Source organism: Oncorhynchus nerka, linkage group LG27, assembly GCF_034236695.1.
Source record: "Oncorhynchus nerka isolate Pitt River linkage group LG27, Oner_Uvic_2.0, whole genome shotgun sequence".
Taxonomy (NCBI): domain Eukaryota; kingdom Metazoa; phylum Chordata; class Actinopteri; order Salmoniformes; family Salmonidae; genus Oncorhynchus; species Oncorhynchus nerka.
The window spans coordinates 31716410-31740015 of NC_088422.1; the positions used below are offsets into that span (position 1 = coordinate 31716410).

The 23606-nt window shown below is 45.4% G+C and overlaps 1 protein-coding gene across 2 annotated transcripts in view; it reads right to left on the minus strand.

The window, feature by feature from the left end:
- LOC115111598 (PDZ and LIM domain protein 2-like) overlaps positions 1-23606 on the minus strand; it is a 77761-nt gene that overhangs the window by 33462 nt on the left and 20693 nt on the right. For both annotated transcript variants that reach the window (XM_029637810.2, XM_029637811.2), the window contains 4 exons: positions 21826-21977; positions 14878-14947; positions 10316-10467; positions 7848-7917 (listed from right to left, as the gene is read on the minus strand). In XM_029637810.2, coding sequence (XP_029493670.1) covers positions 7848-7917; positions 10316-10467; positions 14878-14947; positions 21826-21977 — 444 coding nt within the window. The remainder of the gene's footprint in view (positions 1-7847; positions 7918-10315; positions 10468-14877; positions 14948-21825; positions 21978-23606) is intronic.

Genomic DNA, 23606 nt, shown 5'->3' on the forward strand with positions numbered 1-23606 from the left:
CACGCTTGGATTGCGTCCTACCTGACAGGTCGCTCCTACCAGGTGGCGTGGCGAGAATCCGTCTCCACACCACGTGCTCTCACCACTGGTGTCCCCAGGGCTCTGTTCTAGGCCCTCTCCTATTCTCGCTATACACCAAGTCACTTGGCTCTGTCATAACCTCACATGGTCTCTCCTATCATTGCTATGCAGACGACACACAATTAATCTTCTCCTTTCCCCTTCTGATGACCAGGTGGCGAATCGCATCTCTGCATGTCTGGCAGACATATCCGTGTGGATGACGGATCACCACCTCAAGCTGAACCTCGGCAAGACGGAGCTGCTCTTCCTCCCGGGAAGGACTGCCCGTTCCATGATCTCGCCATCACGGTTGACAACTCCATTGTGTCCTCCTCCCAGAGCGCTAAGAACCTTGGCGTGATCCTGGACAACACCCTGTCGTTCTCAACTAACATCAAGGCGGTGGCCCGTTCCTGTAGGTTCATGCTCTACAACATCCGCAGAGTACGACCCTGCCTCACACAGGAAGCGGCGCAGGTCCTAATCCAGGCACTTGTCATCTCCCGTCTGGATTACTGCAACTCGCTGTTGGCTGGGCTCCCTGCCTGTGCCATTAAACCCCTACAACTCATCCAGAACGCCGCAGCCCGTCTGGTGTTCAACCTTCCCAAGTTCTCTCACGTCACCCCGCTCCTCCGCTCCCTCCACTGGCGTCCAGTTGAAGCTCGCATCCGCTACAAGACCATGGTGCTTGCCTACGGAGCTGTGAGGGGAACGGCACCTCAGTACCTCCAGGCTCTGATCAGGCCCTACACCCAAACAAGGGCACTGCGTTCATCCACCTCTGGCCTGCTCGCCTCCCTACCACTGAGGAAGTACAGTTCCCGCTCAGCCCAGTCAAAACTGTTCGCTGCTCTGGCCCCCAATGGTGGAACAAACTCCCTCACGACGCCAGGACAGCGGAGTCAATCACCACCTTCCGGAGACACCTGAAACCCCACCTCTTCAAGGAATACCTAGGATAGGATAAAGTAATCCCTCTCACCCCCCCTCCCCCTGAAAAGATTTAGATGCACTACTGTTCCACTGGAGGTCATAAGGTGAATGCACCAATTTGTAAGTCGCTCTGGATAAGAGCGTCTGCTAAATGACTTAAATGTAAATGTAAATGTAAATGTTATGGTGAGATCATAGGTGGTCTCATATACTGTAACTGGTCTCATAAGGGGAGCAGTCCACCCAGCCATTAGCCGGGCTGCCACCAACAGGCCCAGATACAGTGAGAAAACCGATGCCAGGCAGGCCGAGAGAGAGTTTATTTATCCTTGGAGGGAGCTATGAGCAACACATTTTTCAACCCTATTAAATTCCCCACAAGGCTCCAACTGAAGCTGCATATCAAACTCATCTGGAGCTCATTATGGTTTTGTTAAATCGTTGGACATTTAATTTATGATCGGCAATCAATGATCGTCAGAATCCATCCTTTCATATACAGTGCATTTGTATTCAGACCCCTTATTTCCACATTTTGTTATGTTACAGCCTTATTCTAAAATGGATTAAATAAAACATCCTCATCAATCTACACACTACCCCATAAATGCAAAGTTGTTTTTATTTTGCCCCCAAAATACTGAAATATATAAGTATTCAGTATTCTTATTTATAGAAGTATTCAGACCCTTTGCTGCGAGACTCAAACTTGAGCTCAGGTGCATCCTGTTTCCTTTGGTCATACTTGAGATGTTTCTACAACTTGATTGGAGTCCACCTGTGGAAGATTCAATTGGACATGATTTGGAAAGGCACACACCTATCTATAGAAGGTCCCACAGTTGACCGTGCATGTCAGAGCATAAACCAAGCCATGAAGTCAAAATGAATTGTTCGTAGAGCTCTGAGACAGGATTGTGTCGAGGCACAGATCTGGGGAAGGGTACAGAAAAGTTTATGCAGCATTGAAGGTCCCCAAGAACACCGTGGCCTCCATCATTCTTAAATGGAAGAAGTTTGGAATCACCAAGACTCTTACTAGAGCTGGCCGCCCGGCCAAACTGAGTAATCGGGCGAAAAGGGCCTTGGTCAGGAAGGTGAATAAGAACCCGATGGTCACTCTGACAGAGCTCCAGAGTTCCTTTGTGGAGATGGTTGTCCTTCTGGAAGATTCTCCCATCTCTGCAGCAATCCATCTGGTAGTGGCCAGATGGAAGCCCCTCCTTAGTAAATGGCACATGATGGTCCGCTTGGAGTTTCCAAAATGCACCAAAAGGACTCTCAGACCATGAGAAACAAGATTCTCTGGTCTGATGAAACCAAGATTTGGCCTGAATGCCAAGCATCACATCTGGAGGAAACCTGGCTCCATCCCTATAGTGAAGCATGGTAGTGGCAGGATGATGTTGTGGGGATGACTGGGAGACTAGTCAGGACTGGGAGACTAGTCAGGATTGAGGGAAAGATGAATGGAGCAAAGTACAGAGATCCTTGATGAAAACCTGCTCCAAGCGCTCAGGACCTCAGACTGGGGCAAAGGTTCACCTTCCAACAGGACAACAACCCTAAGCACACAGCCAAGACAACACAGGAGTGGCTTCGGACTAGTCTCTGAACGTCATCGAATGGCCCAGACAGAGCCCGGACTTGAACCTGATCGAACATCTCTGGAGAGACCTGAAAATAGCTGGGCAGTGACACTCCCCATCCAACCTGACAGAGATTGAGAGTATCTGCAGAGAAGAATGGGAGAAACCTCCCAAATACAGGTGTGCCAAGCTTGTAGCGTCATACCCAAGAAGACATGAGGCTGTAATCGCTGCAAAAGGTGCTTCGACAAAGTCCTGAGTGAAAGTTCTGAATACTTATGTAAATGTTATATTTCAATTTTTTTGCTTTGTCATTATGGAGTATTGTGTGTAGATTGATGAGGGAAAAAAAACAAATTGTACACTGCATAACAATGAGAGGCACCACTGAAGAAAAAAAACAAGATGCACATACCAATTTAAGACTTGGAAAAACAGAATTGTGCTCATGTATTGGGAGATTCCACTGAATGTTTTAGTTGAAGAAATGTTCATATTGTTCTATATCCCATTACTTCTAAAATAACCTATTTTAATGAGTGGATAATTTGGAGCGATCTTCATAAATCAATATTTCTGCTGTTTCCTCATTAATCCCATGGCTAGTATTCAACTGGACAGACATTTACAGTATGACTACAGCAACGTTGTGCTTTACATTTGTACCTGGAGGGACACTTTTACCAGACTAACAATTATGATTTATGACAAACAAATGGATCCATGACAACCCTTATCCCAAATTCAAATTGATATCCTGCGTAAACTAGAGAATATATGCTGACGTGTCAGTTTCTGCTGGAGCAAGGGGCAGTTATCCACACGGTTACCTTGACAACAACTTACGGAATGTTCACATACCATTTGAACGCCTGAGCAAACCGCACCAACTAATAAAAAGGTCCATCTCTCCTGGCCAAAATCCCCCCATAAAGCGAGTGGGGCCTGCATCGTCCCCGGCTCGGTGGAGAGTGAGCCCAGCCTAGGGGCCTGGGAGGCAGACAGGGGGAATCTGAAGTGTCCCAGTTAACTTTTCCACTTCAGGGGAAAGAAAAACAATGGCGCTGATCAATCAGTGGGGATGTGGAGAGGCATGCTGCCCGCCGAGGGGCCACAATGGACCCTGGCTTAATGGGCAGAGCGGCCAGAGCCCAAGTGAAAAGGCCTGGCTCTGTCAGCTCACAGCCCTCACTCTGTGGAGAAGAGAAAACATCCCCCTCCCTCGTACTCCACTCTCCTGCCTCCACCACCCCCACACTAGCTTTAGCCTGCCCGTCAGACAGCACACCCCAGGCCTGCCAAACCAGACAGCAGCTCTGCTCATGTCAGACCTGAAATAGCACATCAGTCCCAGCGATGTCTTCTCAATCTGTTTGGATATGGTGGTGGGGAGGAAGAGCAGGGAGACTGGGGGAGACAGCAAGGAGGAGAGGGGAGACTGATTGGCAAAGGTATATTTTAGACGTTGATCTGGAAGAGCGCTTTCTGATTTTTATTTTTTATTATCTCAGGCTAAAGAAAGCAGAGAGAGTCATTTCAAGTAAAAACCTTGGACTTGAACAACATCTAGTGACATTCCTACTGCTGTATGCCAAGCCGCCATCTCTCTGCTCCACAGCAACAACCACAACTTTGCACTCCAACCTGCCACACCCCCCAAAATAGACTGGGGTGAAACCAGTGGCTTGTGTGAAGGCTGGGCTGCTGCGAGCCTGTCTGCCCATCGGGACGTACAGTATGGGTGGAAGGAGGGATAGACAGATAGATGGAGGGATGGGAGGATGCAGGGGTTTTCCTCCCCTGGATAAAGAGTTTAGTGGGGAACATGGTGAGTGTCACAGTGCAGTTGGCCATCCCCCAGTATGATGGTTTATACAGTAACCATCCCGTCCCTGACACAGGATGAGGCAGCCCACCAAGGCTACCCTCAGGAACCGCAGAGTGTAGAACTGGAAACCCAGACCGGTGATCCTGCCCCTAATGGCCCAATGACGAGCCATGTCTTCTGAAAAAGAAGCTTGGTTTTGGCCTCGCTCGTCCCAACAGGGATGCTGTTGTGGTCACTTGATGTTATGAACAGACATGCTGCTTCCTACTGATTCCTGGAGGTGGCCAGCAGCGGGGCCAACTCAACAGCTCCAGGCTTGGCTCAGGGTATCCTGGGAGGAATCCGGGACCTGATCCAACTGTCGTCTTTAGTAGGCTGGTCTCTTCCTTTTGTCATGGTGTGCTGGTCCAGCAGATTGGCTAGCTAGTAGCTAGCACAGGGCAAAAGCAGTCATGCACCATGACAAAATGTGGCAAAATAAGATACTTAGATTGCAGGAACAACTTTCCATGTTCTGTAATTCAATACATGGAAATTATCTCCACCCATCAATTTGGGAGCCAGGCTAATGAATCATCCAACCCAAAACAAAATGAAGCTTTTTTTGTGCATTAACATAACTGTACATTTGAGATCTTTATCAAGCGCATTATCTAGCTCAATGGAAGGCTATTGTCATCAGTAATGGTGGCTGAATATGGGCCTATACACAGCTACTGTGCTCTATGTTCTGAATCCATTGTGCATGAGTGACGTATGATGCTGTCAACTCTGCTCAGTCTCCTCATCGTTCCAGTGTGGGTTTCTGGGTCGGGTACAATGGGTATCTCTGTGCTGGAGCTGGTTGTATCGTATAAGGGAGGGGAGTGATGGTTCTGGGGAATTGTTTGGGAATGGCAGAGGCCCTCCCATATCCCAAGTGTCCCTCTGCCTCTCTCCACCTTCCTTGCCCATCTCCTAGAGCTCCCCAAGTGCCCCATCACACAACGGCAGGCCTTGTAAGGCTGGGGAAAGCCAACACCAGCCTCCCAGAGGCCCTGCCATTAGAGCCACTATTGTACAGGGCATTTTCTCAGGATATCCAACACTCCGGTAAATGGGCGATCCAGCACATCCCAGTTTCCTCACTTGGAAAGCCAAAACATGGGTGGAAAAGCCTTTTAGACGCTTTTCAGAGTGGCTGATCACCTGATACAGCAGTACTCTGCACCTCTCAGGCGGGACAGAGGTCCTTGTCAGGGGAGCGGAGGCCCCGCTGCTCACAGGGCTGCAGTGTTCCTGCCAGCAAGTCGAGAGCAGCACAACACTACAACACAGTGTGTCCATGCAGGCAGGGCAGTCCTCTTCCCAGCCGTATACCCGCCGAGCATACTGAAAGGGCTCCACTCACTAATCCCACATCCTGGGTGGGAGGCTCGTCTCCTCTTTCAGACCAGAGAGGCCTCCACTGGAGGAAGAGCCCCACCAAAATCCCCTCTCATCCACCGGTGTGGATCCTAGTTAACAGCAAGCTGTCAGGCTTTGAGGAGAGGACAGAGAGAGCTCTACAAGACAGGCTCCAGCCAAGCCACAGTGGAGGTGGAGTGGGTGAAGTGGTGAATGAGGGCTCCCAGGGTACTGTCTGTAAACAGTAGGTCAGCCCTGTCAAACCACAGCAAGGAGAGGACACTAATACTGTTAACATGTGTTACATTTACAGGTCTGACAAACAACCAAAAACATGTATCTAGCATGTCATGTCTCTTCAGTTCAAAAACACGGTAGTGTGTGACTCCAAACATTTGGTTAAACAGGGGGGGGGGGGGAAACAAGTTGATACTGGAGTGAGACAGAAGGAATGTGATGGCACCCAGAGGGGGTGAGAGAGGGGAAATGGATTCCAAACTTGAGATGAAGAATGAGGGAAAAGGGTGAGCTTATCCTGAAATTGTCCGAAAAAGTTGAGTAAAGATTCTAGACCCTTTGGCCCACCTGCCTTCATAAATACCACATACATGTAAGGTCATCTCAGAGAGCCACGAATGACAGAGGAGCATGTAAGTCAGTGCTTTCATTAAAGGCTGCAGATAAAGATCTCAGACAACTAAATAGTTCTTAATAGTCGACACCCCAGTCTGCCTGGGGCGTCTGTGATACATAGCTTCTAATGTTCACAAAGAACATCTCATAACAAAACAGTGTCCTTAGGAACGGTCTGCTCTGCATGGTGATCCAATCAGGAAAGTGATTCATGTCTGCACAGACAGGCATCTCTGCACCCCTCCCCTGCTCAGCACAACCTTTTGGAGTATGCCAACATGCACAGCTAATACTCTTAAATCACGTAAGATAGAGTGACTGAATTTGACTGAAATTGAAGGAATGCAGCTTGCAACATAAGCTGATTTATTTCCCAGTCAAAAACTCCTGTTCTAGAAATAGGACAGACAAACCACAAAAGGGGAGAGGATTGACCAGACACCCCAAAGGAGTGTTGACAGACAGCTTGATAGTGATGATAATTGTAACATCTGTCAGCTATGTGCTCTCAGAGAGATCATTAGAGTATACTGAACAGTACAAGTTACTTGGCTGGCAGCGATGGGACCAGACTCATCATTAAAATAACTCAAGAGAATATCCCATATCAGATCAGAAGTTTCAGAGTGGCCTCTGCTCAAGTCATCTGCCCCTTAGATGAAGAGCTGAGTTCAATCTTCATTTTCCAGGCCAAAGAGACCATATTTATCTAGCTCCAAGAAATATTCACAGAACTTATAAAATGAATGGAATTCCATTCCCCGTCTCCCAGCCATTAAAGGTCTTGTCTGTTTTTCCTGCTCTGTCATCTCCCATGTTGTGTCTTCTGTAAGGCCAATACTTAGGACTGGGGCCGTTATACATAGCTGGAATATCTTAAGATGAACTTTCCCACAACATTCGCTCTCCTTTGACTCACTTTCCAGACGCCTCTTTTAGTTGCTGGAATAGTAAATAAGCAGAGTGAATTCATGAAGAAATCAGCTTATATCCCAACCCCATATTTTACTGCTAGTGAGACAAGTGAATATTGCACTAATGAGTCTAATATACTGTAGCAAACCACTAAAAAGGTCAAGTATATTGTTTCCCTGCGAGCTAATCATTCTCTTCCTTACATTGCTATTTGAACAAACCATTTCCAGATTGTATCCCAATGTAATGTCAGATCTTTAAAAAGTGACCTTTCAGTTCCCCCGGCAATGAAAAATATCAAATGATGTCTGCATCCTGTCTTTCTTGCTGTGGAGTGTCTACATTGTAACGTCCAAATGGCCTTGGAAACTTCAATCATCAAGCTGTGCAGTTCTTTGGAGGTCTACGTTCACACTGATGGGTTACGTACGTTGAAATAACATAGGAAGGAAAGGGTCTGCTATGGGACCTTGTCCCCTAGTATGAGACAGACCTACCTGTGACAGTGGTCTGGACAGTCTGTGACTCGATGTCTTCTCTTCTGGAGACCACGAACGCAGCTGGATGCTATGAAACGACAGAGAAAGATTACACTGATAATGGTGTTTGCCATCTCTTCCAAAATAACCAGAATGGTCTCAATCGAAATACTTGACCAAAATGTAATAAAAAGTGCTTAAAAATGGATAACATAAACATGGTATAACACTTCTCATTACCTTTCATATTAATTTATAAAAATGTGCGTGTTTAGGGTCATGGGATCATATTTACTAGGACTCAAGATTACTAGAACAGGAATAGATAAGGATAGTCGAACAGCCCTTAATTTGTTTTTTACATTGAAATGCTAGTCATTTAGCAGACTCTCTTACCCAGAGCGACTTACAGTTGGTGTGTTCACATATCACAGTGATAGAAAGTACATTTTTCCCCAATAAAAGTGCTAGTAAGGGGGGGAAAAGTAAAGTGCGAGTGTTCACAAAGGCTTTTTATGTGTATTTTGGGATTATTTAAGAAAGTATTTGATGAGGTAGGGTTTCAGGTTTTCAGAAAATGGGCAGGGACTCTGATATCCTAACTTCAGGGGGAAGCTGGTTCCAACTTTGGGGTGCCAGGACCGAGAAGAGCTTGGACTGGGCTGAGCGGGCGCTGCTGAGGGACAAAAGACCAGAGGTGGCAGAACAGAATGATCGGGTTGGGATGTAGGGTGTGAGCACAGTCTGAAGATGGGGAGGGGCAGTCCCTCTTGCTGCTCCATGGGCAAGTACTATGGTCTAGTAGTAAATGCAAGCTTCGACTGGAAGCCAGTGGAATGTGAGGAAGATCGGGGTGACATGGGAGAACTTGGGAATGTTGAACACCAGGCAGGCTGCAGGGTTCTGGATAAGTTGCAGGGGTTTGATGACACAAGTGGGGAGCCCAGCGAACAGCATGTTGCAGTAGTCCAGACAGGAGATGACAAGTGCCTAGAATAGGACCTGCATCGCTTCCTGTGTGAGGTAGGGTCGTACTCTACTGATGTTGTAGAGAATAAACTTGCAGGTGCAAGTCAATGCTTTGATTTTTGATGAGAACGACACGGTGTTGTCCAGCGTCACGCCAAGGTTCTTTGCACTCTAGGAGGGGGACACCGTGGAGGTGTCAAACATGATGGAGAGGTCTTGGAGCGGGCAGGCCTTCCCCGGGCGGAAGAGCAGCTCTGTCTTGTCGAGGTTGAGCTTGAGGTGGTGGGCCAACATACAAGTTCAGATATCTGCCAGGCACGCAGAGATGCGTGTTGCCACCTGGGTCAGAAGGGAGGAAGGAGAAAAGTAGTTGATTGTCATCCGCATAGCAATGATAGGAGAGACCATGTGAGGATATGACGGTGCCGAGTGACTATGTATAGAGAGAAGTCGAGGGCCTAGAACCGAGCACTGGGGGACACCAGTAGTGAGAGTACTTGGTGCAGACACAGATCCTCTCCATGTCATCTGGTAGGAGCGGCCTGCCAGGTAGGATGCAATCCAAGAGTGTGCAGAGCCTGAGACGCCCAGCCCTGAGAGGGTGGAGAGGAGGATCTGATGGTTCACCGTGTTGAAGGCAGCAAATAGATCTAGGGGGATGAGAACAGAGGAGCATTGAGGAGAGGGTCCATGACATAGAAAAGAGCAGTCTTAGTTGAGTGACACATCTTGAAGCCTGACTGATTAGGGTCAAGAAGATAAGTCTCGGAGACATAGTGAAAGAGTTGGTCAGAGACAGCCTGCTCAAGTGTTTTGGAAAGAAGGGATACCGGTCAGTAGTTTTTGACATCAGTGGAGTCAAGTGTTGGTTTCTTGAGTGGGGGAGCAGCTCAGGCCATCATGAAGTCAGAGGGAGGAATGGGAGAAGGTCTCCAGAGATGGTCTGGAGAAGGGAGGAGGGGATGAGTCGAGCGGGAATGTTGTCGGGGGCCGGACCTCACTAGTCACAGGATTTCATTTGGAGAGAGGGGGAAGATGTCAAGGCGTTGGGTAGTTTGTCAGGCATTCAATTGACCCAGAGGTAAGGTTTGAACTGTGACCTACAAAGTGACTCAGGAGAATAGAAGCTAGGCCTACAGACAGAGCAGAGCAGGGTGGTGAATGTTCCACAGCCTGGCCCTTTGTTGCTGTAAATTAACAGAGGGGAATGTGATATGCTGTGCACATCCTTTGTTACTACCACACAATCCCATGGCTCCATTTTCTGCCAGTTACTCTTGTACCTATTCACTCTGGTCCTGTGTGGGACTCAAAGGAGCACTTACAATAAGTGGATGCTCTAGTAGTCTACCCTACCCCCATCTCCAACTTATTTAAAAGCACCTGGATAACTGTGGAAACCTACTATCACTGACTATCCATTCAGGTATTCACTCTTCTATTCTCAAGCAACACATGCATCTCCTGGTCCTTTAGAGGGAGGTCAGATTGTGGTGCTGGTGGATGCTGTAGCATACCTCTTGGTGCCGGTGGGTGTGAGCCTCTCTCTCTTTCCCTCAGGACTGGACGGAGCCTCTGGGGAGTAGAGTCCAGGTGACAGAGAGGCTGGGCTGGAGATGGAGTACCCTCTGTAGTTCTGGTTCTCATCTCGACTCACCAGCACCGCCTCCTACAACAGAACAGGGCATGACACACAGTCTGCATGATCAATTTAATGTATTTATCCACACAAAACTGTGACAAACTGCTAATCCATATTCCTAAAATAACTTGTCTTGCAACCATGCTTAAGAAATGGATTCACGATGTAAATAAAACATTTGTCTCATTGCACTTTTAGTGGGTGTTCAGACGTTGTTGATAAGGTGTTTGAGAAGTCAAAATTTTGGGAACACATACTCATTCAAAAGGTTTTTCTTTATGTTTACTATTTTCTACATTGAAATAACACATGGAATACGTAGTAACCAAAAAAATTGTTAAACAAATCTAAATATATTTTATATTTGAGACTCTTCAAAGCAGCCACCCTTTGCCTTGATGACATCTTTGCACATTCTTGGCATTATCTCAACGAGCTTCATGAGGTAGTCACCTGGAATGCACTTCAATTAACAGGTGTGTCTTGTTCAAAGTTAATTTGTGGAATTTCTTTCCTTCTTAATGCATTTGAGCCAATCAGTTGTGTTGTGTCGGTAGGGGTGGCATACAGAAGATGGTCTTTTACCAAATAGGACTAAGTCCATAATATGGCAAGAACAAATAAGCAAAGAGATCAAATAAGCAAAGAGAAATGACAGTCCCTCATTACTTAAAGACATGAAGGTCAGTCAATCCGGAACATTTCAAGAACTTTGAAAGTTTCTTCAAGTGCAGTCGCAAAAACCATCAAGTGCTATAATGAAACTGGCTCTCATGAGTACCGCGACAGGAAAGGAAGACCCAGAGTTACCTCTGCTGCAGAGGATAAGTTCATTAGAGTTAACTGCACCTCAGATTGCAGCCCAAATAAATGCTTCACAGAGTTCAAGTAACAGACACATCTCAACATCAATTGTTCAGAGGAGACTGCGTGAATCAGGCCTTCGATGTCAATTTGCTGCAAATAAGCCACTACTAGAGGACACCAATAAGAAGAAAATACTTGCTTGGCTAAGAAACACGAGCAATGGACATTAGACCAGTGGAAATCTGTCCTTTGGTCTGATGAGTCCAAATTTGCGATTTTTGGTTCCAACCAGCTTGTCTTTGTAAACACCATCTCATCTGGTTTGTGCTTAGCGGGACTATCATTTGTTTTTCAACAGGATAATGACCCAACATACCTCCAGACTGTGTAAGGGCTATTTGACCAAGAAGGAGAGTGATGGAGTGCTGCATCAGATCACCCAACCTCAACCCAATTGAGATGGTTTGGGAGTTGGACCGCAGAGTGAAGGAAAAGCAGCCAACAAGTGCTCAGCATATATATATATATATATATATATATATTCATTTCACCTTTATTTAACCAGGTAGGCAAGTTGAGAACAAGTTCTCGTTTGCAATTGCGACCTGGCCAAGACACGTACAACAACACAGAGTTACACATGGAGTAAAACAAACACAGTCAATAATACAGTAGAAAATACTATATACAATGTGAGCAAATGAGGTGAGATAAGAGCGGTAAAGGCAAAACAAAGGCCACGGTGGCGAAGTAAATACAATATAGCAAGTAAAACACTGGAATGGTAGATTTGCAGTGGAAGAATGTGCAAGGTAGAGATATAAATAATGGGGTGCAAAGGAGCAAAATAAATAAATAAATACAGTAGGGGAAGAGGTAGTTGTTTGGGTTAAATTATAGACGGGCTATGTACAGATGCAGTAATCTGTGAGCTGCTCTGACAGCTGGTGCTTAACGCTAGTGAGGGAGATAAGTGTTTCCAGTTTCAGAGATTTTTGTAGTTCGTTCCGGTCATTGGCAGCAGAGAACTGGAAGGAGAGGCGGCCAAAGGAAGAATTGGTTTTGGGGGTGACCAGAGAGATATACCTGCTGGAGTGCGCGCTACAGGTGGGTGCTGCTATGGTGACAGCGAGCTGAGATAAGGGGGGACTTTGCCAAGCAGGGTCTTGTAGATGACCTGGAGGGACGAGTCTGAAGCGAGGGCCAGCCAACGAGAGCGTACAGGTCGCAGTGGTGGATAGTATATGGGGCTTTGGTGACAAAACGCATGGCACTGTGATAGACTGCATCCAATTTATTGAGTAGGGAATTGGAGGCTATTTTGTAAATGACATCGCCGAAGTCGAGGATCGGTAGGATGGTCAGTTTTATGAGGGTATGTTTGGCAGCATGAGTGAAGGATGCTTTGTTGCGAAATAGGAAGCCAATTCTAGATTTAACTTTGGATTGGAGATGTTTGATGCGAGTCTGGAAGGAGAGTTTACAGTCTAACCAGACACCTAGGTATTTGCAGTTGTCCACATATTCTAAGTCAGAACCGTCCAGAGTAGTGATGCTGGACAGGCGGGCAGGTGCAGGCAGCGATCGGTTGAAGAGCATGCATTTGGTTTTACTTGTATTTAAGAGCAGTTGGAGGCCACGGAAGGAGAGTTGTATGGCATTGAAGCTCGTCTGGAGGTTAGTTAACACAGTGTCCAAAGAGGGGCCAGAAGTATACAGAACGGTGTCGTCTGCGTAGACTCACCAGCAGCAAGAGCGACATCATTGATGTATACAGAGAAGAGAGTCGGCCCAAGAATTGAACCCTGTGGCACCCCCATAGAGACTGCCAGAGGTCCGGACAACAGGCCCTCCGATTTGACACACTGAACTCTCAGAGAAGTAGTTGGTAAACCAGGCGAGGCAATCATTTGAGAAACCAAGGCTATCGAGTCTACTAATGAGGATGTGGTGATTGACATGTCAATGAATACAGCTGTACAGTATTGTTTCTTATCGATGGTGGTTAAGATATCGTTTAGGACCTTGAGTGTGGCTGAGGTGCACCCACGACCAGCTCTGAAACCAGATTGCATAGCGGAGAAGGTGCGGTGGGATTCGAAATGGTCGGTAATCTGTTTATTGACTTGGCTTTCGAAGACCCTAGAAAGGCAGGGTAGGATGGATATAGGTCTGTAAAAGTTTGGGTCAAGAGTGTCCCCCCCTTTGAAGAGGGGGATGATCGCAGCTGCTTTCCAATCATTGGGAATGTCAGACGACGCGAAAGAGAGGTTGAACAGGCTAGTAATAGGGGTTGCAACAATTTCAGCAGATAATTCTAGAAAGAGAGGTTCCAGATTGTCTAGCCCGGCTGATTTGTAGGGGTCCAGATTTTTCCGCTCTTTCAGAACATCAGCTGACTGGATTTGGGAGAAGGAGAAATGGGGAAGGCTTGGGCGAGTTGCTGTGGGGGGTACAGTGCTGTTGACCGGGGTAGGGGTAGCCAGGTGGAAAGCATGGCCAGCCGTAGAAAAATGCGTATTGAAATTCTCAATTATAGTGGATTTGTCGGTGGTGACAGAGTTTCCTATCCTCAGTGCAGTGGGAAGCTAGGAGGTGGTGTGTGGGAACTCCGTCAGGAAAAGCATTCCAGGTAAAGCTGGTTGAGACAATGCCAAGAGTGTTCAAAGCTATCATCAAGGCAAAGGGTGTCTACTTTGAAGAATCTCAAATATAAAATAGATTTTGGTTACTACATGATTCCATATGGGTCTTTTCATAGTTTTGATGTCTTCACTAATATTCTACAATGTAGAAAATAGTAAAAAGAAAGAAAGACCCTTGAATGAGTAGGTGTGTCCAAACCTTTGATTGGTACTGTATATGCTTCATAAAACTCTTCAAAAAGAGGGCAATACACATCAGGTATAATGTACAGTCATGTTAGAGCTGCACATCCTGAGGTAAGTCAATACAGGTTTGTGGAAATCAGGTATGTAATATCCCCATGTTAGAATGACGAGTCAGTATTCTTTCCTAAGCCTTGGGCCTGGCATGGGCTTGTATTCTGCCAGTGTTACCACGGAGATCCAGCAGTAGTTCTGTCGCCCTATAAAACACAGGAACATCAGCTGATTTACAGCATCCCCTGGTTCCTCTCCCATGTTTCCACTGTCACAGGGCCACAGAGTTATCCTAGAGTTATGGAATATCTCTACAGTCACACTAGGATGTCTCATTCCAGCTCATCTGGACCTCTAATAAATCATTGATAAGCAGACACCATGCAATCTGTGAATATGAAGCAGACCCAGCGTCTGCATGGCTCTCAGGCATCAGCCATGAAACAAAAACATTAAGACAGGAATAATCATGTAGAGATATGATGCTGATGTAACAAAATACCAGAGGATACTGGGATAAAAACTATATCAAATAATGTCTCCAAAGGTCACTCAATGAAGGCCTAAGGACTTTTAATAGGCCTTACATCCATCATATGCCCATCAACAAAGTGCGGATTCACAAATGAAGTGTTTAAATAACATTATAGTGAAACTTTTCAGCATGAAAGCTGTCCCAAAGGGAATTTACAGACCAAAGATGGAAGCTCCTGCATAAGGAGATAGATAGAGAGCATGGGTGACTGACCTGGAAGTGTCCAGTGAGCTGTTCTGGGGTGGTGGTTCCATTGGTCTGTTCAGGGATGGGGGGCTCAGGCCTGTAGAAAAAGAGACACACTGGAGTTTAATGGACGACACACATGAACAAACGCATACCTAACCTTTAATCAAGCAGGAGAATGGTCGCCACATCCTAGGAGAGGGCAAGACTGGCCCAGTAGAGAAACATTGTCTTCAGTACCACATAATTCACCTATGTCACGCCCTAAACAAATACTCAAAATCATGATTGCTTAACCTTAGTTGTTAAAACCATGAGTAAGAAAGCTTGCAGACATTACTGCATTAAAGGATACAAGCCAAAACCACACATTATAGACCAAGCTGTACTTCAAAAGACATGGACCAAGGTCAACTACAGTAACTTACACCAGTGATTCTAATCAGGTCTCTTAGATGACTTGAACCATGTCAAAGTATTCCCTACAATGATAGCTTGGAAGCACTGATAACATAATTTTATGTAATGTCTCATATTATTCATTAACATGTCGAGTAGAATGGTCTGATTTGATTTGGCTATATCACTATACACAGTGAAAGAGTTGGAAAGATGAGGCTCTGCTAGGAGAATCATTTTAACATGTTGAGTGTAGGGGGCAGTATTTTGATTTTTGGATGAAAAACGTACCCACATTTAACTGCCTATTTCTCAGGCCCAGAATCTAGAATATGCATATAATTGTCAGATTAGGATAGAAAACACTCTAAAGTTTCCAAAACTGTCAAACTATTGTCTGTGAGTATAACAGAACTGATATTGCAGGCGAAAACCTGAGGAAAATTCAACCAGGAAGTGGCCTCTATTTTGAAAGCTCCATGTTCCATTGAATGCCTTCCCTCCATGTACAGGGATATCAACCAGATTCCTTTTCCTATGGCTTCCCTATGTTGTGAACAGTCTTTAGACATAGTTTCAGGCTTTTATTTTGAAAAATGAGCGAGAACACGTCAGTGTATAGCTGGGTGTCCCCAGAGTTTTGCTTGCACAACAGTTTGGAGCAGCCATTGTGTCTCTCTCTCCTATTGACGAAGCTAAAGACCCGGTTGATATATTGGAATTAGCCGCCAGCTGTTTGTAATATTTAGTCTACGGAGAGAGATGTTCTTACATATTCACCGAAAAGCTTTATTGAAATCTGACACGCCAGGTGAATTAACAACAAGCTAAGCTGTGTTTTGCTATATTGCACTTGTGATTTCATGAAAATTAAATATTTGTAGTAATTTAATTTGAATTTGGCGCGCTGCAATCCAGCTGATGTTGACGTAAATGATCCCGCTAACGGGATGGGTGCATCAAGAAGTTTTAAAGAGCTTAAGAATTGTTTTGAAGGTTATTTTTTAAAATCAAAACAACATACAGTACTTTGGCATAGGGGAACCAAAATAAGGTGTCTGATTCGAAGATTCTTTAGACTTTTGCCAGTGTGCACTTGCACATCGGTGCTTTCTCACTCTCAGGTTTTCCGTCATTGTTAGATCTCGTGACATAATATGCACGTACACTTTTCAATTCAGATATTATGTGAGTGCCGGAGGACATGTGTGTGTGTATATATATATATATATGTGTGTGTGTATATATGTGCACTTACATATCAGTGTTTTCTCACACTCAGGTTTTCAGTCTCACTCTTATCTCTTGTGACTTGATATATATATATATATATATATATATATATATATATATATATATATATATATATATATATAAAGTCACAAGAGATAAGAGTGAGACTTGATATATATATATATATATCAAGTCACAAGAGATAAGAGTGAGACTGAAAACCTGAGTGTGAGAAAACACTGATATGTAAGTGCACACTGGCAAAAGTCTAAAGAATCTTCGAATCAGACACCTTATTTTGGTTCCCCTACTTTTGGTTCCCCTACGCCAAAGTACTGTCAGTACAACCTCTGGTATCTCAAGAGAACTTTCAAAACAATTCAAGCTCTTTAACATGATTCTCCTAGCAGAGCCTCATCGTTCAAACCTCTTTCACTGTGCTCACTTTAATGAAACTTATACCCAGTTCTGAGTGGAACATTTTGGACTGTATGACCCAATGTAAACAACTACAGTAGTGTCCCCCCTCACTGTAGGGCTGTAGGACTGCCTGCCTCTCCTCTCAGCTAAGCCTCAGTACAGGGTAATGAGGCGCACAGGAAGGCCCTGGATGCCTGTGGTAAATCGCCCAGAAACACACCTCTAACAGCCCAGACCTTGGCCCTGCTGAACAGTATCTGAATACTCCACATGTGCTGCAGGGGCACATCCAACCAGGAGAACGGCTGGAAGAGGAAAACAGGCTCCCTGTGCTACAGCAGTGAGAAGATGTGAAACTTAATGGATAAAACAGAACATAATGGATGGTTAATTGGGCTTCAAAATAACTTCCCTGTAAGGAAATGACTGTGTTTTCACTTGGAATTCACAAATTAAAGTAACATTTCCGCTATGTGTATCCAGTTCAGCTCCTCTGATTGAGAGAGATGAGGATAAAGTTAACTTATGTCCTTCCGACAATGAGATGCATACAAGGTTAACTACTAGGCCTTATATAATGTGACCTGTAATTTAACCATGGCCTTCTGTCACAGGCCTCATGTACAGCAGTAGATGGATGAGCATGGGCAGAGAGGAGTGGCTGTTGTCATAAACCATGGAGAGGTGAAGATGCTCGTCTCTCCTCTAGAGAGCTGTCTGATCTCTGCATGGAACAGGGACGTAACATCACCGATCAGCAAAGGAACAGCATGTTGATCTTTGTCATAATTGGGTACTGGGAGTTTGCCTGCCAAGCATTCTTGAGACAGATAGGAATCTATGCAATCTATTCTGTCTGCCCTCTGACCTTCAGATTAATGATGAAAACAAAACAGAGCAGATTAATAGAAGAGAACAGTGACAATACAGTGAACTATTAGAATAAACATACCACGGTCTTGTCTTATAGCTATCTTGAATTCCATTCACACACTGTTCACATTGACCAAGGCACGTACCTTCTCACTTGTACAGTATGCACAGACCTGAGACATTGAATGTGGTGCCAAAGATTAGAAAGAAACATGACTGAATAGGGCTGCCTATATAGTAGCCTATATACAGTGGGGCAAAAAAGTATTTAGTCAGCCACCAATTGTGCAAGTTCTCCCACTTAAAAAGATGAGGCCTGTAATTTTCATCATAGGTACACTTCAACTATGACGGACAAAATGAGAAGAAAAACAATCCAGAAAATCACATTGTAGGATTTTTTATGAAATTGTTTGCAAATTATGGTGGAAAATAAGTATTTGGTCAATAACAATACTTTGTTATATACCCTTTGTTGGCAATGACAGAGGTCAAACATTTTCTGTAAGTCTTCACAAGGTTTTCACACACTGTTGCTGGTATTTTGGCCCTTTCCTCCATGCAGATCTCCTCTTAGAGCAGTGATGTTTTGGGGCTGTTGCTGGGCAACACGGACTTTCAACTCCCTCCAAAGATTGTCTATGGGGTTGAGATCTGGAGACTAGCTAGGCCACTCCAGGACCTTGAAATGCTTCTTACGAAGCCACTCCTTCGTTGCCCGTGTGTTTGGGATCATTGTCATGCTGAAAGACCCAGCCACATTTCATCTTCAATGCCCTTGCTGATGGAAGGAGGGTTTCACTCAAAATCTCACGATACATGGCCCCATTCATTCTTTCCTTTACACGGATCAGTCGTCCTGGTCCCTTTGCAGAAAAACAGCCCCAAAGCATGATGTTTCCACCCCCATGCATCACAGTAGGTATGGTGTTCTTTAGATGCAACTCAGCATTCTTTGTCCTCCAAACACGGCGAGTTGAGTTTTTACCAAAAAGTTATATTTTAGTTTCATCTGACCATATGACATTCTCCCAATCTTCTTCTGGATCATCCAAATGCTTTCTAGCAAACTTCATACGGGACATGTACTGGCTTAAGCAGGGGGACACGTCTGGCACTGCAGGATTTGAGTCCCTGGCGGCGTAGTGTGTTACTGATGGTAGGCTTTGTTACTTTGGTCCCAACTCTCTGCAGGTCATTCACAAGGTCCCCCTGTGTGGTTCTGATCATTTTGACCCCACGGGGTGAGATCTTGCGTGGAGCCCCAGATCGAGGGAGATTATCAGTGGTTTTGTATGTCTTCCATTTCCTAATAATTGCTTCCACAGTTGATTTCTTCAAACCAAGCTGCTTACCTATTGCAGATTCAGTCTTCCCAGCCTGGTGCAGGTCTACAATTTTGTTTCTGGTGTTCTTTGACAGCTCTTTGGTCTTGGCCATAGTGGAGTTTGGAGTGTGACTGTTTGAGGTTGTGGACAGGTGTCTTTTATACTGATAACAAGTTCAAACAGGTGCCATTAATACAGGTAACGAGTGGAGGACAGAGGAGCCTCTTAAAGAAGTTACAGGTCTGTGAGAGCCAGAAATCTTGCTTGTTTGTAGGTGACCAAATATTTATTTTCCACCATAATTTGCAAATAAATTCATAAAAAATCCTAATGTGATTTTCTGGATTTTTTTTTCTAATTTTGTCTGTCATAGTTGAAGTGTACCTATGATGAAAATTACAGGTCTCGTCTTTTTAAGTGGGAGAACTTACACAATTGGTGGCTGACAAAATACTTTTTTGCCCCACTGTAAGTGCCATTGGGCAATATCCCAATGCCCATCTGCAGTTGCTCAGTAACATCACATTACAAGGACCAATAAGATCAGAGGGACATGACATCATGCCCACATGGTCAGTGAACAATGGATTCATTAAGAGGCAGCTGAGGACAATGGAGGATAAATGACAGTATGAATGACAAGATACTGCTGGTGTTTTTCTTTTTAGTGTCACAGTAAAATCTCCACTCAGCTGCAGATATCAATCTGAAATCAAAAAGTACCTCAAAGAGTGCACAAGTCAGGTTATTGTACATATGGGTATTTGGTGCAGTTCCTCAGTTTAAGACAGGCACACCTTAACCAACACTCTTATTCTAAGGGTGAGCTGATGCCAACTTCTGCCCATGGGCAAACCCAGCTGTAATCCAGCTGCAGTGATCTGCAGGGCTGTAAACCCATTTACCAGGTTCCTCTCTTACACTATACTTCAGATCATCAGACATTACGTGTGTAGTTTTCATGATTCTTCATGGGAGTTAATTTACTGTTAAGAACAACACATTGCATAATGCTGCAGATTGACCAACACGGGGCGAAATACTGTAGTTGATTGGAGGTGGCTAGAGGGGTGCTGGACTAGTATTGATAAGAGAGACATGGTTCTGCCTGCCATCTAAAGACAGTAGGACCTTGATAGTGCAAACCACCCTTCACTACCTTTCCTATCCTGTTTGCCTCTGCCAGTAGAACAGTGGGTCTAGGGGCAGATGGAGCAGAGTGGCTGGTGGAGATAGAGTGCCATTGTCCTGGGAAGCCAGGGAGTCACAGAGTTGTTTCTGGCTCGGAAGGAGACATGAGGTCAGCAGGGAAAAATCCACTCACATCGACCTGGGGCATGCAAAGAGGAAGCGTGCGTGTGTGTGTGTGTGTGTGTGTGTGTGTGTGTGTGTGTATGAAGAATTTAGTGTGAGAATTCACTGAGAGAGGCAGAGACAGAAAGACAGAGACAGAGCAAGGACTCGCCAACCAATACCCTCACTTCACAGGAAAGGGTCCATTGTGGAGCCAATTCTCTGCCACCCTAAAAAGTTCTCAGCTAACTTTTAAACAATGTTTATTAACATGGGAAATGGAACAAACAGTTCATCTTGGCAAGATAATTATGACCCATTCTGGTATTCCCCCAGAATGAAGCCACAGGTCCTTTGTAGGGAGAGAGAGATGGGACATCTTAAGACATTAATAACAAACACTATAATTGTGGAAAGTGGCAGAGAGGATGTGGCAACTGTGGCACTAGCACAAATATAAGCAATCAGCAGATGTAAGCTGACCAGAGAGCACAGATGTGGTCTGTATGCCATGGTGTGGTGACCCCATCTCAGTGGCGACCCGTCATTCAGGGCAGGTGAGGCAGAGCCCCAAATGTTTAGCTAAAAAACATATTTTGACATTAATTCTTGTTACATATCAGTTTGCAAACAATGTAAAAAATATAATTGAGTTAATAAAGCCGCATACTCTCTTGAGTAAGGCAGCTACAAAATGAGAAGGCGGTGTGTCACAGCATCATCGGACTGAGCTTGTTGTCATTGCAGGCAATTTCAACGCTGTGCTTTACAGGGAAGACATCCTCCTCCCTTCCTGCAGGCTTATCCTGACAAGACCCTCCAGCGTGACAATGCCACCAGCCATACTGCTCATTCTGTGCGTGAGTTCCTGCAAGACAGGAATGTCAGTGTTCTGCCATGGCCAGCGAAGAGCCTGGATCTCAATCCCATTGAGCACGTCTGGGACCTGTTGGATCGGAGGGTGAAGGCTAGGGCCATTCCCCCCAGAAACATCAGGGAACTTGCTGGTGCCTTGGTGGAAGAGTGGGGTAACATCTCACAGCAAGAACTGGCAAATCTGGTGCAGTCCATGAGGTGATGCACTGCAGTACTTAATGCAGCTGGTGGCCACACCAGATACGGACTGTTACTTTTGATTTTGATCCCCCCTTTGTTCAGGGACACATTATTCCATTTCTGTTAGTCACATGTCTGTGGAACTTGTTCAGTTTGTGTCTCAGTTGTTGAATCTTATGTTCATACAAATATTTACACATGTTAAATTTGCGGAAAATAAACGCAGTTGACTTTTTTTGCTGGGTTTAGATACAGTACAATAGGGTTGGAACTAGAAGCACAAGCATTTCACTACACTCGCAATAACATCTGCTAACCATGTGTATGTGACCAATACAATTTGATTTGAACTGTGCACTGTAGTGAACCCTACCTCTCCACCAGCATTTGCAGCTGAGTTTTGGAGTTTTTGATCTTGTTCTGGGCCTCCACATTGAGCATGTCCACTGTGTTCTCTCCATTGATCTCCAGGATGACATCACCAGGCTGCAGGGCGGCCAACTCGGCCTTGCTGCCCCCATTGACCTGTGGGCCAGAGGTAAGAGATGCAGTCAGACTCGCTCTACGGCCTGTGGACTTGGTGCAGACATGATGCTATCAGCAACGTAAATAACCAGCAAGCCTGAACGAAATGCTGCATATCGAGTGTTGGAATTTTTGTCAAGGGCTGACAGATACACTGATGAACAATCACTATGACAAAACAGTGAAGACATGATTGTAATAACATGAGACTGTGATGAAGAGATGGGTTGTTTTCTTCAGTTTGCCTGCCAGGTGTCAATCAGTTGTTACAGGGCTCTAGCTGGTGATTACATTATATTTTGGTTGCAATAAACGTTAACAGACACCACATGGCACACCTTGACAGTGTGAGGATTCATGACACCTTGAGGGAAAAGTCATCAGTGAGACTGTGGGGTTGACCACTCTGGCCTGACCTTTGCCTCCAACCTCACCACATGCCAATGGTCTACTGCCTGCATTAGGGGGAATTCCAGCCTAATGGAACAAACACACACCAGCAACACTCACTCAGTCTCTCTCAGGCACACACAAACACTATACCACACCATACAAACACAAAAACCCAAATTAGGAGTTTAAATCAGGATAATTGAGCACTTGTGAGCACTTAAAGGGTAGGAAGCATGAGTTTCTACTCACCAATGTAACAACACAATTCAACGTCTCAGACACGAGATGTACTGTATGTGGCAGGGTCTACAGACAATCACAGACTACAAAAGGAAAACCAGCCACGTCGCAGACACCGATGTCATGCTTTCTGGACAAGCTAAACACCTTCGCCCGCTTTGATGATAACACAGTGCCACCAACGCGACCCGCTACCAAGGACTGTGAGCTCTCCTTCTCCGTGTCCAACGCGAGTAAGACATTTAAGCATGTTAACCCTCGTAGGGCTGCCAGCCCAGACGGCATTCCCTATCTGCGTCCTCAGAGCATGCGCAGACAAGCTGGCTGGCATGTTTATGGACATACTCAATCTCTCCCTATCCCAGTCTGCTGTCCCCACGTGCTTCAAGATGGCCACCATTGTTCCTGTACCCAAGAAAGCAAAGGTAACTGAACTGAATTACTTTCGCCCCATAGCACTCACTTCTATCATCATGAAGTGCTTTGAGAGACTAGTCAAGGATCATATCACCTCTAACGTACCTGTCACCCTAGACCCACTTCAATTTGCCTACCACCCCAATAGATCCACAGACAATGCAATCGCCATCGCACTGCCCCATCCATCTGGACAAGAGGAATACCTATGTGCAAATGCTGTTCATTGACTATAGCTCAGCCTTCAACACCATAGTACCCTACAAGCTAATCATTAAGCTTGAGGCCCTGGGTCTGAACCCCACACTGTGCAACTGGGTCCTGGACTTCCTGATGGGCCACCCCAGGTGGTGAAGGTAGGAAACAACACCTCCACTTTGCTGATCCGCAACACTGGGGCCCCACAAGGGTGAGTGCTCAGCACCCTCCTGCACTCCTCTCCACAATACTCTTCACCCATGGCTGCGTGGCCACGCACACCTCCAACTCAATCAAGTTTGCAGACGACACAACAGTAGTAGGCTTGATTACCAACAATGACGAGACAACCTACAGAGAGGAGTTAAGGGTGGTGCCAGG